General features: G+C 31.7%; 1 protein-coding gene across 3 annotated transcripts in view; it reads left to right on the top strand.

The window, feature by feature from the left end:
* The window catches only part of LOC129803199 (RNA-binding protein fusilli), a 110,922-nt gene that overhangs the window by 69,717 nt on the left and 24,564 nt on the right, over positions 1-16,641 (top strand). For all 3 annotated transcript variants that reach the window (XM_055849612.1, XM_055849610.1, XM_055849611.1), the window contains exons 6-9: positions 167-221; positions 11,749-11,859; positions 16,007-16,277; positions 16,373-16,588. In XM_055849612.1, coding sequence (XP_055705587.1) covers positions 167-221; positions 11,749-11,859; positions 16,007-16,277; positions 16,373-16,588 — 653 coding nt within the window. The remainder of the gene's footprint in view (positions 1-166; positions 222-11,748; positions 11,860-16,006; positions 16,278-16,372; positions 16,589-16,641) is intronic.

The raw sequence follows: 16,641 nt of genomic DNA on the forward strand, positions 1-16,641 counted from the left end.
CTTAACATTGTTATTGTCTTACAAATTCTGTCTCAAATCAGTGTATTATTTCTTTCTTTTAAGTAGCAATTTTTATTAGAAATTTTGTAAGAAGCAAGTGTATAATTTTGTGGGAGTTAAAACCAAATATTAAAGTTGTTTTTTTTTCATCTTTTCTGTCCCACAGGTCATAAATTTGAATGTACAGAAACAATTAACCTCGCTCTTGAACCAGGAATTTGGTGAGTTAAACTATATTTTAATATAAATTTATCCATTTACTGTTTTACCTAAATATTATTTGACAATTGAACATTGTAAAATTGTGACTTTTGAGAAAGCAAAACTAACAAAGAACCTATTTTTTGTCCTTACATTGTAAAAATTTGCAATTGTTTAAGCTTAATGTTTGATTCTACGCATTTGTAATGTTATTTAGAAGTATCAGGGGGGTTGGTGAGGGAGTGAAGAGGTGGACGAATGAAAGAAGAAAACTGAAGAACCAATAATAGTGAATAAAAATTGCTTTACACGCAACACTAAAGTCAGTGAGGAGCCTAGATTAGCTCATAGTAGGTGAGATTCTTTATGTGAGCCAAACTGAAGTGCTTGAAAAATCGATTTGAAATTATAACAAGGGAGCGGAAGTTCAGACGCGTCATTGAAAAACAATTAAAACAACCAATATATTAAAATGTTGAATAGAAAAGGAGACATAGGCAAATAGTAAACTATAGAACGTTAACTCGTAAACGTTAAATAGAAGGTTAAATACTTAACATTTATTTATTTTTTTGTTTTTGGATTTGGAATAAGCGCTTCTAATAATAGTTTTATGAATTTTCTATATTGCAGGAAGCTGCAGGATTTAGGATTTTTTTTTAATTTTGGATATCTCTTATCATTTTTCTCTGTTAATCACTAATGGGAATGTAAGCTTGAGATCCCTAGGCTTGAGCAATTTTTAGACTAGACTGAAACTCTGAGCCTAATTCTTGAAGTTCTTAAATTTCTAAATACCGTAAATGCTGGTGACTTTGATCCTCTCCTGTTCGTAAGCTTTTCTTTAATTCTAATGTTTTAGAACGGTTTTCACCGATCAGACATGGTGAATTGTATCAGTAAAGACCATCCTTAAGTTCTAGAAGCAAAGAAAAGCTTACGAACAGGAAGGTGTCAAATACACCCGCATTTACGGTACGAAACAATTGCAGTAATTTTGCAAAGTCTGATAGATCAAATACCATTTATTATACCGTCGTTGCGGGTGACTTTGCACGTTTTTTCGCTGTTTTTCAACTTTGTCCTCTAAAAGTGGATAGTTAAAGTGAAGGGAGGGGGGTTTTTGAGTAAAATTATTTGTATTCAGTTGTTAATGAATGGATTTTGTGCCACTAGCATTAATTTTATAAAATTTTAATATGTTTAAAAAAATCAAGAAAAAAGGCTTGCACTGGGGATAAGTTGCGGGTGACTTTGCACTTTTTAATAAATACTAAAAAATCAACAATTTCTGATAATAAACGACAATGAAGATCTTCACATCTAAGGGTAAGATGCACGAGATCTACAAGATGACATGATCGCCATCTTGATTTGACGTTTCTGTCCGCCATTTTGAATAACTGTCAAAATCTAAAACAGGTTCGATTGGGTTGAAATTTTAGTATGTTGTAGCTGATATCAAGACCTTTTCAGAACGTATCTGTGTTCCGGTCTACGTCAAGTATTTACCTTGATACAGAGGCTCAAAGTTTAAAAATTTGAAATATTCATATTTTGGCGATTTTTATTTTCTAATCCTGAATTTTAAAACCTGAACGAAATGCCTCAGTAACCATTTGAAATGGTTGAGGCTTTTATTTTATATATTTATTTACTCTTATATAATTAAAAAAATAAATGAAAAGTGCATTTATTTATTTTCTTATTTTTTCATCTTTGCAAAAGTTTTTCAGATCGTTAAATAATATGCTGTTATAAAGAAAAACATTACTTTTCTTTTTGTTTGTTATTTAGATCTCATCGCCTAACGATAATACTGCCTTTTTTATGATGGTTTCGATAAAAGAAGCTCTCCGTAGTTCTGTATTAATGAAAATGTCAAAATTTTGAACTTAGAGCCCCAGTTTCCAGACAATCGCTTGACCTAGGTCGAATTTTATATATGTTCTGAAAAGGTCTTGACATCAGCCAGAACAAACTAAAATTTCAGCTCAATCGGATAAGTTTTTTGTTTTGACAGTTATTCAAAATGGCGGACAGAATTGTCAAATCAAGATGGCGACCACACCATCTTGTAGATCTCGGTCATTTTATCTTAAGTTCCCAAAAAATTGGATAATTTTTAGCCAAATACTTCTATAATAAAGCTTTAGAAAGACCATTAAATGCAATTTAATACCATAAATCGTGCTTTCTTAGGAAGACTACAGTGAAAAAAAGGAATTTACTAAAAATAATGAACAAAATCGAAGTGGATTATTCTAGCCAGATAAATTTAGAATAGATTTGGGCAATTTACTTCTCTGAAATCGATTTTGGAATTGCATCTTCAGATAACTTTTTCGCGGAGTCGTTTTTTGACAAAATACCTATACTAGGATTTCATTGACTATTACTGAAACTACAAGAATCCTTTTGAGGATCATAGTACCTTACTTGGTACTTAACATATCCCTATATACTTTGACATGGTAGACCGGATCGGCGAAGACTATCAATAAGTGCTAGAATTGTTCAAACTCTCACGTACAGCAGAGTGCAAAGTCACCCCCCGAGTGCAAAGTCACCCGCAACGACGGTACCATAATTAAAGTGATAATTTACCCAAAAAAATCACCAGTAAGAAATTAGAATAGTTAAGTCATATAAATAAACTTTAAACCTGAAGTCCATATAATATTCTAAGACCCCTGTTCTTGTCAAAATTCTCCACCGGAATATTCTTTATTCAACAAACTCAAATTCTTCTAGCGCGATAATTTCAATGTCTATACTGTATGAGTGATTAAAGATCTGAAAAGAGGGAGTCAGCCATGTATGTGTATGTCTATTTTATTCTAAGCCTAACCTTACATACCTGAGCAGTCAACTTGCCCTCTATAAATCTCCATAAATTCTCGCTTTTCTTTAAATATAAATTTTCCTATAAATAGAACAATTTTTAAGTTTTCGTAATCCGTATTTTCCTTGTTTCCTACTTACAGGTTTTCAATAAATTTTCACAGATTCTAAATCTCGTGTTCGTCCTCGGAATCTCTTTCACAAAATGACATTTCATTTCTGCTATGGCAACACTAAACTAAACAATGACTGACCCCTTACATTTAGTACTCATTTCAAATTCGAATCTGCAACAACCCCCAAGACCCCTGATTCTCACCACTTCAGGAACGGGTGGCAAGATAAGCATCCTTGAGCGTTCGAAATCGATTCAGAGGCATTTTCAGATGAGATTCTGAATTTAACTTTGCGAATTTGGCTTCCGCTGTCAGGCATAATCCAAAAAGCTAAATTCCGAATGGTTAAAATCCAAAAAGGGTAAGAAAACACAGAAAATTTATTTTCATTTGCCTCCATAAATTGTGGGTGCAGTCGTAGGATTAACTATGATACTCTTCACAATTTAGAATTTTGACTATCGGCATCTTGGCTCTCGGAGCTCTGGATTTTCGGGATTTTGGCTTTCCCGATTTTAGCTTTCGAGATTTTGGTTGTCGAAATTTTGGCTTTTGGGATTTTGACTATCGGGATTTTAACCTCTTCGGGGGTTTTGATTTTCTGGATTTTGACCTTGTAAGGCCTTTATCGAGGCTTTTTAAAGCTTTTCTGAGTGATCATTTTCTCACTGATTCTCTGGACTTGACCATATATTTGGTCGGAACTGTGATATCTCAACATGAAGAAGCAGCTCCTCGACCTATACACACAACTGATCCTGAACGGCAATGTCCCTGACTCGATTCTTATGAGTGTATCTCTTAATTGCTCAGAGGAACAGCAACCTGGTAGCGTACTTACGATCTTACATTTTCGGTTATTACTCAAATCTCATGAATATTGGTTATGAGTAGAATGCACATAGTCCTGAAAGTGCAGACTTCTGTTAACTCTTTAACGACGAGACACTTTTTACGGACCGAAAATCAACAATAAAAATTAAACCGATAAACAAAATTTGTGAAACGTTTTACATATAACTTTGGAAAGTTCAACAGAGCTTGATTCGGTGCATTTTTTACATCTACGAACGATAGGGACAAAAATAGCCCGAAAATTTAAATAATTTTTCTGACAATAACAACGAATAATAATTTTCAGTCTAATGAGAAATATTATGTATGAGTATTGTAGTTTTTATTGCCAAAAGCGTTTTGCTTAAAAAGAATTAGAATTATAAAAAAATAATTAAAATCATTTTTCAATATAAGAATTTAAAAATTCGCCATTTTTAAGCTTAAATATTTATTATATAGCAAATAGCTGGAGACTGGCAAAAAATATTCTAGTGTCCTTCAACCTCCTACTTTACAATTATGTACAGACATAAGAAAAAAAAATAACTTTAGGTAGTCATGAAAAATTATTTTCTTTATGGGACACCGGTGTTCCAATCGTCCTTAAAGGGTGAAGCTCCCTCATTATTGCAAAACTCTGACCAAAATACACTGAGATTTCAGAACCCAACCTACCAAAACTTTCACTTCGCGAAATAATCTTACTTAGGAATAGTACCTTAATATTCCTTAATAGTATCTAATTGGGAATATCATGTACTAGGTGAATCAAAACGTATTAAAGAAGTGAAAAATGAAGAGTTTCTAAAATATTCTGTTTAATTTTTAACAAATTCCTTCCAACTTTTTTATCCTGTCCGGAAAGTAATCCTTCGGAAGCTCTGCAAAATAGGCCTATAGATGGCGAAGATTTCAGCTAAGAAGCTAGTTACCGAAGCCACTGAGGGTCTGATCTGGCAAATGCGGAAGCTGTGGGGTCAGTTTAAACCCGGTTTCATGCAATTTTGCTTGAGAAACACGAATTCGTTTTTGGCGTTTTTGGTTCAATTTAATGAGCAAATGCTCTAGCCAGAGCTTTTTATGCACTAAGCACATATTAACGCTATCTCTAATTATTATTTTTCACTATTGATCCTCTTGGTGTAAACTGGTAAACATTTTTGATCACCAGACGTTTGGCTAATGAAATTATCAATTCTTTTTTTGAAAGATTTCTGATAAGAGTTCTGTGAGAGAACATTCTGGTAAATTTTAAGCTCGATCAGAGAATGTGTTTCGTGAGGATTTTTATTGATCAGATTGTTAAGAATCTTACATTAAATTGCAACGTGTGCATTGCATATAGAGATTGATTGCAATATGTGTGTAATTTCAGTGTGTATCACAAAATAATTAATTTTTACACAAACATTCACACATTGCACACGCGGGAGATGTAGGTGAGTGTGTGAGAAAGAATATAAGAAAAACCACGTTATTACGGGGACGAGGTCATGAGAGTGGATTTCAACTTTGCATCTTGGAATATTATGATCAATTTCTCGTGCGTCGGGGCGTTTTGATGTAGGGGATTAACCCAGAGTGATTTTCCATGCTTCTGGCTGGAAAAAGGAAGAAGCAATTGAATGATTTTTCTTATCGCATGATGCATTTTTAAACGATTTGTTTATCTCCTCAAGAACGATTGATTACTTACAAATTTGATGGAAAACTGATTTCTCTGGATTTATATGCACCAATATTGGAATACGGTGGGAAAAAATGTATCACTTGTCACTCACGCACTTGAGAATGAAATGATAATATGCACATATTGATATTGTATTAATTGAAGGAGGAATTACAGAGATTGATCACTGAAGTGCAATTACAAGCTTGATAGATGCATTAGGTACTAAAGACGGTATAGTTACAATTTAGATTAAACTCAATGAATTTATATATAACTTCTATTTGCTATCAATTTGTTTGTACATAAAAATTATATATTCATATATAATATTTTTTCCTATGTAGATTTTAGTAGCATGACATCAAGAAGTGTTGAACGAGACAGAATGTAAATCCAACTTGGTGAAAGATTTATAGTTTCATGTAGCATCTGATTGTTTTTGGCACATTTCGAACTCAAAATTCGGTTTGAACGGGAAACATGTGAGATTAATTTAGCAATAACAATGCATAAACCAATTGTTTTGGGTAAATCTATAAACAATTTATTTAAATTCGAAAAGTAACATGGACAGAATATAACAAAAAGAAATTCTTTTATGTATTTTTTAAATTTGTATTTTTGAACTACCAAAGCCAAGGTTAATCAGAATTTGCATTTGACGGAAATACCAACCCCAAATGCACGTGTTTTGTTTTTGTTAAAAATAGTTTTAAATGCTGCTACTTTTTATTACAAGGTCACTAGCCTTATTTTTATGAATATAAATCACAAGTTTTAAACACAAAAGAAGTTTAAAAATGATATTAAAAATTATTATATGAGATTATGTTTTAATATTTTATATGATTTTTTTAAAAATAATTTAATAATTTTAACCAAAAGCAATGATAAAATTGTAAAACATTTAAATAGTTTCCAAATATTCACAAGAATGAATATGTATAGGCAATGTTCGTCCATTAAGAAATTCAGTGTATTATATACAAGAATTGATAATACATACATCCATGTTCGTATAAATTTAGTATGGAATATTGTTTTGTGCAATGAAGAATAAAATGCAAATATTAAAGCTTTTGTTACATTTCTCAGAAATGTATATGGTCTATAATGTGGTTACCATCACTAAATTTTTCATGAGCCACAAAAAGTACCTCACAGGCATGATTTAATAGAATTTCATGGAAAATCGGTACTGATTTTGTCTCTTATTTCTCTTGAAAAAAAAAAGATCAAGAGCAAAAGTAATTAGTAGAATGCTTGAAATCGTTATTTTAACGGTATGTATTCTAAAAATTTATTTTACTTTAATAATTTAAGTGAATATAGTTTAATTTGGAGTAATACGTTCTTATCATAGAAGTTTAGTCCAATGCTTGAAGGTCTTGAATTTCTAAATCAATTGCAAGGATTTTTAAAAGACTGGTAGATAAAGCACTCTTAAAAGCTTTAAATAAAAAGTCAGGCTGATGCTCAAGAATATAGTTTTTCGTAAAATTTGACAGTAAGGGATTATTGAGAGGAAATTTATGTAAAGAAACCCTAATTCTTAATCTGAAACTATGTATATGATTGCTTGGGCTTTTTATCGTTAACTTTTAATCCTAAGTATTCTCTAGGGACAATGGGCCTTAATCTATTCGGGGCTTTAATAAATGATCTTAGGTATAAATTTTCCCAAGAAATATTGCTAGTTGAGAAATTGGAGTATTTAAACATCATACTCTAGTATGGTCTAGCACATCGGACAAAGAAAGCTCGTCAGGACTTTTATTAATCCGGTATGTTACGTTTTATATTTTAAAATATGGTTGTGGAAAAGGACAAGAGATTCTATACCTTAAAACTTCACATTTTAATCGTCAAAGAAACTGAAAGAAGATTGATGAATACTGAGATATAATTTATACACATTTTCGAATTTGCACAGGTAAAACTGGTTACTTTCATGTGAATCGACAGTTGTTGTATTTCCTTTAATTCCGATTTTCGGGTTTTAATTGATTCCGAATTTCTTCAATATTTTCCATTTAGCTAGGTTTCAAAACTAGCCGCTGGCAAGTTGCCTGAAATTTGAAGCCACTTTCTCATACTTCGAATTAAATTTATATGGGATTTTTTATACTCGCGACCGTTACGCTAAATATCTAAAAATTGAGAATTGTTTTCGTATTATAAGATCCCTTACCGCGTTGAGGCATAAATATACTAGATTTTTGTTTAAATATATTTTTTCCTCGGAGCACTGTGAGCTGAGTCCGAGATCAATTTAAGGAACTGGCTTCAAATGGCTCGATATAAAAAAGTCAACTTGCTACGTGCTTGTTTCAAAACAACATTAGAACAATAAAAGAATTAACGCAATTTTTATTATTATAATTATTATTGATATTTTAACTAATGGCCACTACACTCTAGAGAAATTTCTGTCCATATTGAAGCAAATTCCTTACGCTTGTGTAGGAGAAACTCTTCAATATGGACATAAATTTCTCTAGTGTGTAGAGGCCCTAGGATTATTTATTTTTAGAGGAATCTTTAATGTTTAAACATCATTCCATAAAATTTGTTTTCCTTTGAAATCATAAGATAAGTAATGTTTATTTGATTTTGTTAAACTGTATCCAATATCGAAATATTCGATTTTTCAATTATTTGAAAAATATGAATTATATTGAGAAAAATGCAAATTTTTTTGATACTTGATTTAGTATCATTAAACTGCTAAAGCCACAGGAAAAAGATCCTTTCCCCTCTTGTTTCGGATACTTCTTTGGAAAAATTAAGTTTGCATTGGATAAGCACAATTTGAATCCGAATAAATATTAAAAAAAACAATTAAATTTCAATTTGTGTTTACCACATTTCTGGTTAATTCTTTGATAGTCTTCTCTGGAAGAAGTGCGCAAACCTTTAATAAAAAAACGGTGGAATATTTTTAAAAAAATCATAACCTCCATCTTTGAAAAAAAAAAGAAAAGTTTTGAAAAATTCGACTTAAGTATATTTTATGCCCCCGACTGGAGGTATTTAATGATTATCCCCCCAAATTCTGAGATAAATCTTTAAGTCTTAAATCTTTAAATCACCCTTTTAAGATCAATTCGTATTCTCTGATAAAAGTCTTGAATTTTAAAATTTCAAATTTATTTAAACCTTTAAGACTGTAAATTTCGAATTCTACGCTATAGTTTTACAGACTTAAAGGTGGCAAACGTCCATAAATCGACTTTAATTTAAATGCTGCTTGAGAGGACCTTTTTTGACATTTTGGATAATCAAATTTCTTTAGGGGCGCTAAAGGCTACTTTATCCAAAATTCCTATAAGTCGAAATTCGAAATCTTTAGTGTCAAAGTTGAAGCTTTAACTTAAATCTTTAGGCTTCTTTATCTCAGAATTGGGGGGTATGTTTGCAATTTTTACAATTTAAAATTGGTATAGAAACACCACGGGCACTCAATGGGTCAAGTGGTAGAGCATTCGCTCTATGATGCAAGTGTCCCGGGTTTGAATCCCGTTTAAGTCACCAGGAATTTTTCTGGTGTTAAAGGTGTTCGGATTGCATCCAGTGAGCTTCACTGCACTTGATTTCACGGGCATGGGACTGACTGACAACATCATCCCGTGCAAGAAAAAATAATAATGAATGTCTAAAAAATCCCCTAGCGGGAAGGCCTTGTTCCTACATGGAATGTTGTGCCAGCATTATTATTATTATTATAGAAACACCAAGTTTCTATTCCTTACAGTTTGTCTACTCAGTAATGATAAGTGTCAAAAGTAGGTTTCGGATATTGCTTTCTTTGAATTTCTATACAATAATAATAATGATAGTAACAACATCAAAAATGTTAGTTGACACTTTTAAAGACAGATATTGTCCTCTCAGTGGTGAGATAATTGTTAAGCTAAAAATCTTTAAAATGCCCTTTAGAAAGGGCTGATTTGGTTTAAAATTTGGGTTTGTGTAGGTTACCCACGATAAGACGGCGGTGGCCGCTATTACTCAAACATGAATTTCTGTAAATCCTGTATCGGTCAAATTTGCTTTCAAGTTAATTATGACAAAATAAATTGAAAAGCTTATTATTCTCAGATGTAGTTCTTTAAATTCAAAGTGTCTAAGGTAAAATGTACAAAAACGTTAACTAGAAGGACTAGAAGATATTATCCTTTTCGTAGAAATTATTATTACATCGCTCCTTGGAAATTACAAGGGGCCAACTCACTTTTTGGCGATTTTGAGGTTTTAATACACTCAGACAGAGAATTTAATAAAATTTCAGATGATATGAGTCAATAAATTTCGTTATTGGAAAAGTTTTTCAAAATTTTACTCTTTGTGATTGCTTGCGCGGTTTTATTTGAAGTCAAGGGGCACAAAATAGATTTATCGTTCAAATTTTTGTAAAACAAGGCACTAACTCAAGCAAGTTGATCCCTTGTCATTCTAATTTTATGAAAATTTGCGCATCAGAATGACAAAGAGCTAACTCATAAAAAAACATATTTTGAAAGGTAAAAATATGTATGATTCGATATTTATAATAATGCTCATACAAATAGAAGAGAATTAAATTGTTTTTATTAACATACATAAATGAGATAATTATTTATACAAAGTTTAATCTTTCATGCTGTCTCCTGAAAAATGGCTCAGATTGAGTTGGCCCCTTGTAATTTCCAAGGAGCGATATGCTTCATGAGTAGGGAAAACTACTCTCCGTTCGGATGTTTATGCCTTTGAATAATGTGAATTTTCTTTTATTTTTCCTAAAATACTTACACTTTTCTATTAAAGATTAGTTAGGTTATTGTCAATTATTTATAATTATGTGTAAATTTCTTAGGTAAAACAAAAGGAATTCACATTATTCACAGGCATGAACGTTCGAAGGGAGATTACTTTACCCTATTTAATTTTAAAAATCATAAATCTTTATAATTAACAGCGTGATTTTACATTTTTTATATCTTTATAATATTAAATTTAAGGATCATATGGTGTGTTGTCTAGTTCAATATAAAACCTCCTTCTGAATTGATCTTTTTCATTAAAATTCTGTCTCAAAATTACCATCGGAAATCTATTAAATTAACACTAATAAACGAGATCTGTAAAGTTTCATCGCAGTGTAAATTAAATCTTTAAGCTTTCTTTATCTTGGAATTGTGAGATCTGGCTGGCTTCGACAAATTGAGAGATGTATTAAATTGTATTGATATCTATTTACATAAAATAATCTCTCTAAACTGAATTTTATGTGTCTGTAAATGAGAGATTAGCTTGTTGGATTATCAGGATAATTTGGGGTATAGAGAAAATAGAAGATGATGAGAAAATGAGGAAGAATATTGAGTCAGAAGATTTTTATGTGTCTTCCTTATGAATATATTGGTTAATGTGGGTATTGTAGCCACTTCTTACATTAAAAAGAAAAAAAAAACGGAAAGAGAAAATTGTTGGAAGGAATTATAAGGTTGGAGTGAGAAGAAAATCTGTCTGGGGTATATCTGTGTGATTTTGAAAAGTTGTGTAAAGTCACGTAATATGTGGTTGTAGAGTAAAAATTAAAAATAATTATATTCCCGTTGGGGTCACTTAGACATGAGCACCTCTTATCAGTGGTCGCTTCGATACCCATATTGAAGGAGAGAATTTTATGACTTTCTATCGTTGTCGACCAGAAAACTTGCCTGATTATTGCTTTGGGACAGTGTATTGTATGAGCTACCACAGAAGTGTTCGCTTCCAAGTGCTTAACATCAATTTTTGGAAGGTGATCTCGAGAAACGTGCCATTTTTTGTGTCCTCCTTGGACGCCAAAATAAGTTAAAAAATATACTAATAAGAAGTCAAGGAATAGCTATAGCAAGTAATTGTACAGTGTAATGTACTGGTTTTTCTTATCGTTTTAATAAGAATAAAAAAAAGATGTAAAGTGTTTTGCTACTCTCAAATGTTTCATGAAGAATTTTAAAACAAATTTCAATATTTTTTAAATATGTGATTTTTTGTGCTTCTGCCCTTTTTCTAATATAATATTTTTTTTCATATTCACAAATATTGCAGCTCAATTGATGATGAGATTGATGGATCGTGCATAGTGCGAGCTAGAGGTCTTCCGTGGCAGAGCAGTGATCAAGATATTGCAAAGTTTTTCCGGGGTTTGAATGTTGCCAAGTGAGTATTTTTTAACTAATTCCTTTTTTTCTTCCCCACCTCAATTATCATCACCATACTTCTAGTCAAATAACTCTTGATATTATTTGCTTTTTCAACTGAATAATCTTTTTTTTTTCTGTATGCCTCATGTAAAAATTTTGCTACTTGTCCATACCACACAAAGAATGTAAAGGACACTTGAATTTAATGATGATCGTGCAATAAGTTGTGTATTGGTGTTGAAAATTAGTTACAAAGTTGCGAGATGCGATGGAAAAATGATTAAGGCTATAAGTTGCGTCAGACATGTTTTACTACAATTTAAATTAACTTTTAAAATGTTTAAAAATAGATATATTGTTTTACTTTGCAATTTGGTGTTTTCCTTTAAAGTAACCAAAATAATACTTTAATAAATAAATACAGTAAATTATCCATGGTGAAGTGTGTTATATAATGAAATTGCTTGAGAAGATTTCACTAGCAATTTCTATATTGAAGAAAGAAGAGTTTAGGATAACTTTTGAGTGATAGATACCAAAATTTCATCGAACTGGAAAGATATAATTGGACACTGTGTTTAGCAAAGATCATCTCATATTGCTAAGTAAAGTGGTTACCAATTGAAATTGCATTCATTTTGAAAAACTATAAATAATTTATTTCTTAAATTAATTGGAAAATATCTTGTGAAAACTTAAAAACAGCGGTTTACTTACCAAAAAGCCCAAAAAGTCTCAATTAAACTTTCGTTTTCCTTGGGCTATTTACTTGAAATTGGACAAAAGATTTTATAATTTTCTCTTATTTCCGTTTTAATTTTATTATTGTACTCTAACAACGTTAAAAAAAGACAAAATTCGAAGTAAAAAAGAGATGGCAATGCGTCCTAGCTTTGTGGAATGCTCGAATTCACGAGATAGAGCTCTCCGTGAATTAGTTTTTCGCATGATCTTTAAGTGCTTACAGGTCCACTAGAGATCAAATTGATTCATAAATCACAAAAGAATTTGAAAATAAAAAAAAATCAGTACTTAACCGATTCATTACCGATGAAGACCGATGCTCTTGTTTCTTAAAATTACAAATTTGAAGTTTTTCGTTTTCTATAAACTACGCAATGCTTAAGAAGTAAAACACCGTAACCCCTACGAACGCAACGTTGTTGTAGGAAAACTCTTGAAAGGGTTCCTAAAGGGCAGTAAACTTCGAGAAACTTGTGCCCGATGTTGTACATAATACAAAATGTTTATATTTCTAATTCATTTATAATAACACTTAGGATTATTTTGAAGGAAACAAAGACGATAATTCCAATTAAATTTCATATTCAAAGTTCAAATAACATCCTTGAATAGGAAGGTATAAACCATTTCAATTTTAATAAAAAAATGAGGCATTTAACTCTGGTGCTTACACGCAGCCTATTCCCAATTTTGGTATAGTACACTGAAGAAAAAAGTTTTGTTAAGTGGACAAGTGCATCTTGTTAAACTTTGTCAAAATATTATTTTTCCTTAATTTGACAAAACTTTTTTTCCACAGTTGTTTTAATTACCGTGCGAAAAATCAATTTTGAAATACTAAGAATAGTGATATTTTGGTTACTCAGGAAAAGTTTTTATAATAATAAAATGCGTTAATATTCGGAATTAGGAATGTTAAATAATATAACTCCACTTAAGAATATTTGTAATTTATTCTGAATAAGGGTAAAATGGTATCATTTAGAATCATTTCTCATTTGGAATTTTGAGATTTTCTCACTGTTTAAGATGGGCAAAGAGAAAAGAAAGATCACGAAAAAGTCTGAGCCTTATACGGACTTCAGACTTGAGATTTAGCAATATTTCTGGCACTAAAGGCAAATGATCCATTAGATATTGACAAACTATCAAAATTGTTCACTTAGGATTTCGAGACCTTCGGGAACTAGACTAAACCTCCAGTTTGAAGCCGGCATTACACTTAAAGTACTTCTCCATGTTTTTTCTGCTTTTGCCCGTTGCCAATCTTAAACAGCAAGGAAATCTTAAAATTCTAAATCACAATTTATTCTAAATTACCCTGTACCCTATAAGGGAAGAGTACCACGGATCGGAATGTTAAAAGACATGCTTCATATTTATTTGAAAATATAAACCCCAAAATACTATTTGGGATTTTTGTTTTTGCTAATTTGTCTATTAATTATTCAGTTAACTATATCTGTACATTTGATGTTTATATATAATATTTACAATAAAGTAAAAAAAATAGGTGTAATTGGAAACTTGCACTTTGTACTTAGGATCGTCACGAATTTAATTAGGTATTTCACGAACAATTGGTTTTATAAATTAAATCTGATCTAATGCAGTGCATTCTTGTAAGAGTGAAATGGCAAAAAATAGCTAATTTTAAAAGTTCATTTTATTTGGAGCAACGATACGGTATTAACCTGACGGTGCTATCACACTAGGATTTTCACAATTTAAATTTAAATTCAATTGAGTCAATTGAGCATTGTAAGATTTCTAGAATTTACTTGAAAATCCTCACAGCCAGGACACATTTTGCAAGAAATTTGCTCAATTTTAAATATTTCAGTGAGATTTTGAATTGTGAATGACCCCGGAAAATGTGTGATAGTACTTAAAATGTCTTATAAGTCACTTATCTGTTATTCAGAAGGATCCCCAAAGCCAGAAGAAAGATTTGTAGGGAAAAGGCTGATGAAGCGACTCTCATACATCTTGTTGAAAATCTGCGTGAAGTCATACAAACAGGAGGTTTCTTGGCACAATAATGGCTTTGGAGGAAGTTAGAAAATTACACCCGATACTGATGCTTCACTCGCGTACGAGTTTATCGCTAAATTACTGTTCATATCTCATTTTTTGGTCACAAATAATAATTAATTACGAGTGAATAAATTTAATAAGAACAATTTGGTTCAAAAGGATACTTGTTTAACTGCAATAAAATTGAAATTAATGAGCAATTTCAACATTTTAATTTGCTGAATTCAAATTTAATTGAGCAACCTCATTTATGCTTTTTTAGCATGTTTAAACATATTTTGGTGGGCCAAGTATTAGTTTTTATTAATAAATAAGCGAAAATCTATCAATTTAAATTATTTTTAATGCAAAATAACGCATTGGAACAATTCATCTGAAAATTAAATTGAATGTACAAATTGAAAAAATCCTACTGTCGATCGCTGGTGCTCTTCCCTTATAATTTTTGACATTAAATTTTTAAACGATGTAGTTTTTTTTTAAAACTGAGCTTAGCAGCAAATTTATTAAGAATAAAATTGGAGTGTCCATTGCCGTCTTAATGTAAATGGCTCACTGCCAGAGGAACTTTTACAAGCCTGTAAAACAAGAATAATACTACTGATTAAGAAAAAAAAGTAATTAGAAGAGTCCATTGAGCTTTCAAGAGTAGTTCTACCCACTATCAGACTTAATTGTTTAATGTTTTAATCATCAAATCAACTTTTCCATCACAATGCCTATAATTATGAATAATGAAATAGAAAATGTTGACGTATTACCGTTTTTTTTTATTATTTGAATCTATAATAATACGACGTAAAATATTGTTATACAATTTCAAATCTCCTATTAAAAGTCAATGTTGAAGACTTTACTGAAAAATAATCTTTGTCCCTTCTAATCTGGAATCGATATATTAATAGTTGTTCAATGTGTATGGAATGAAAAAAAAATGGTATGATTGTGCAACAATATTGATGAAATATTGTCTAATTGTGTATATTTGAAAGTTTAAAAGTATAAATAAATAAGAGAAATTAAATAGTGTGGAGAGTTTGTGTGAACGGAGGACGATAGTCGTCTTCAACTGGTGGACGGTTTAAAAGGTCGCCTGATACCATCGGAAAACAGAATGAGAGGGAATAGTCCTCTTGTGTTATCATGTGTGCAAAACAAGCAATCATAGAGATTGGTTTGTGGGGAATGATGATTCAAAAATGTGTTATTAACTTTCTTGAGGCAGAGAGAGAGAGAGGAAATCATTAGAAAAGTTCATTTTATGAGAAAAATGCCTGTGTCGCAATTGAGATGTTTAATATTTATCAATTTTGACTTATATACTTGCGTCTAATCTGCTCTTCTTTTCTGGTTGTGTATCAATTGTGTGGTGCGGCAAAAAGGGGTGGCGTAGCACTTTGTTTGTCGCCACAGGGAAGACGCAACGGAGAAGCTCTAGTGAGATTTGTGTCACAGGAACATCGAGATATGGCACTTAAGAGGCATAAGCATCATATTGGTAATCGGTACATTGAGGTGTATCGGGCATCCGGTGAGGATTTCCTTGCTGTTGCGGGTGGTGCATCGAATGAAGCTCAGGCATTTCTAACAAAGGGGGCTCAAGTTATTATTCGCATGAGAGGCCTTCCATACGATTGTACAGCTAAACAAGTCGTAAGTAATTTTTACTTTTATTTTTCTTTTCCATTTTTTTTCTTTTCTTGCTGTTGTTTTTGAACGTGCGCACTAACTGAAAGAAATTCCAATAGTTGGACTTTTTTTCCACCGGAGACAATCCCTGTCAAGTTCTCGATGGGGTTGATGGGGTGCTTTTTGTCAAGAAACCCGATGGTAGAGCAACAGGTGATGCCTTTGTACTCTTTGCCAATGAAACCGATGCACCGAATGCCCTATCGAGACATCGTGAATCAATTGGTCAGCGATATATAGAGCTCTTTCGTTCAACGACAGCCGAAGTGCAACAGGTAATTTTCTTATAATTAATTTCCCCACCTCAGTACTCTATCTAAATGAAAAA

The sequence above is a fragment of the Phlebotomus papatasi genome, chromosome 2, assembly GCF_024763615.1.
Source record: "Phlebotomus papatasi isolate M1 chromosome 2, Ppap_2.1, whole genome shotgun sequence".
NCBI lineage: Eukaryota > Metazoa > Arthropoda > Insecta > Diptera > Psychodidae > Phlebotomus > Phlebotomus papatasi.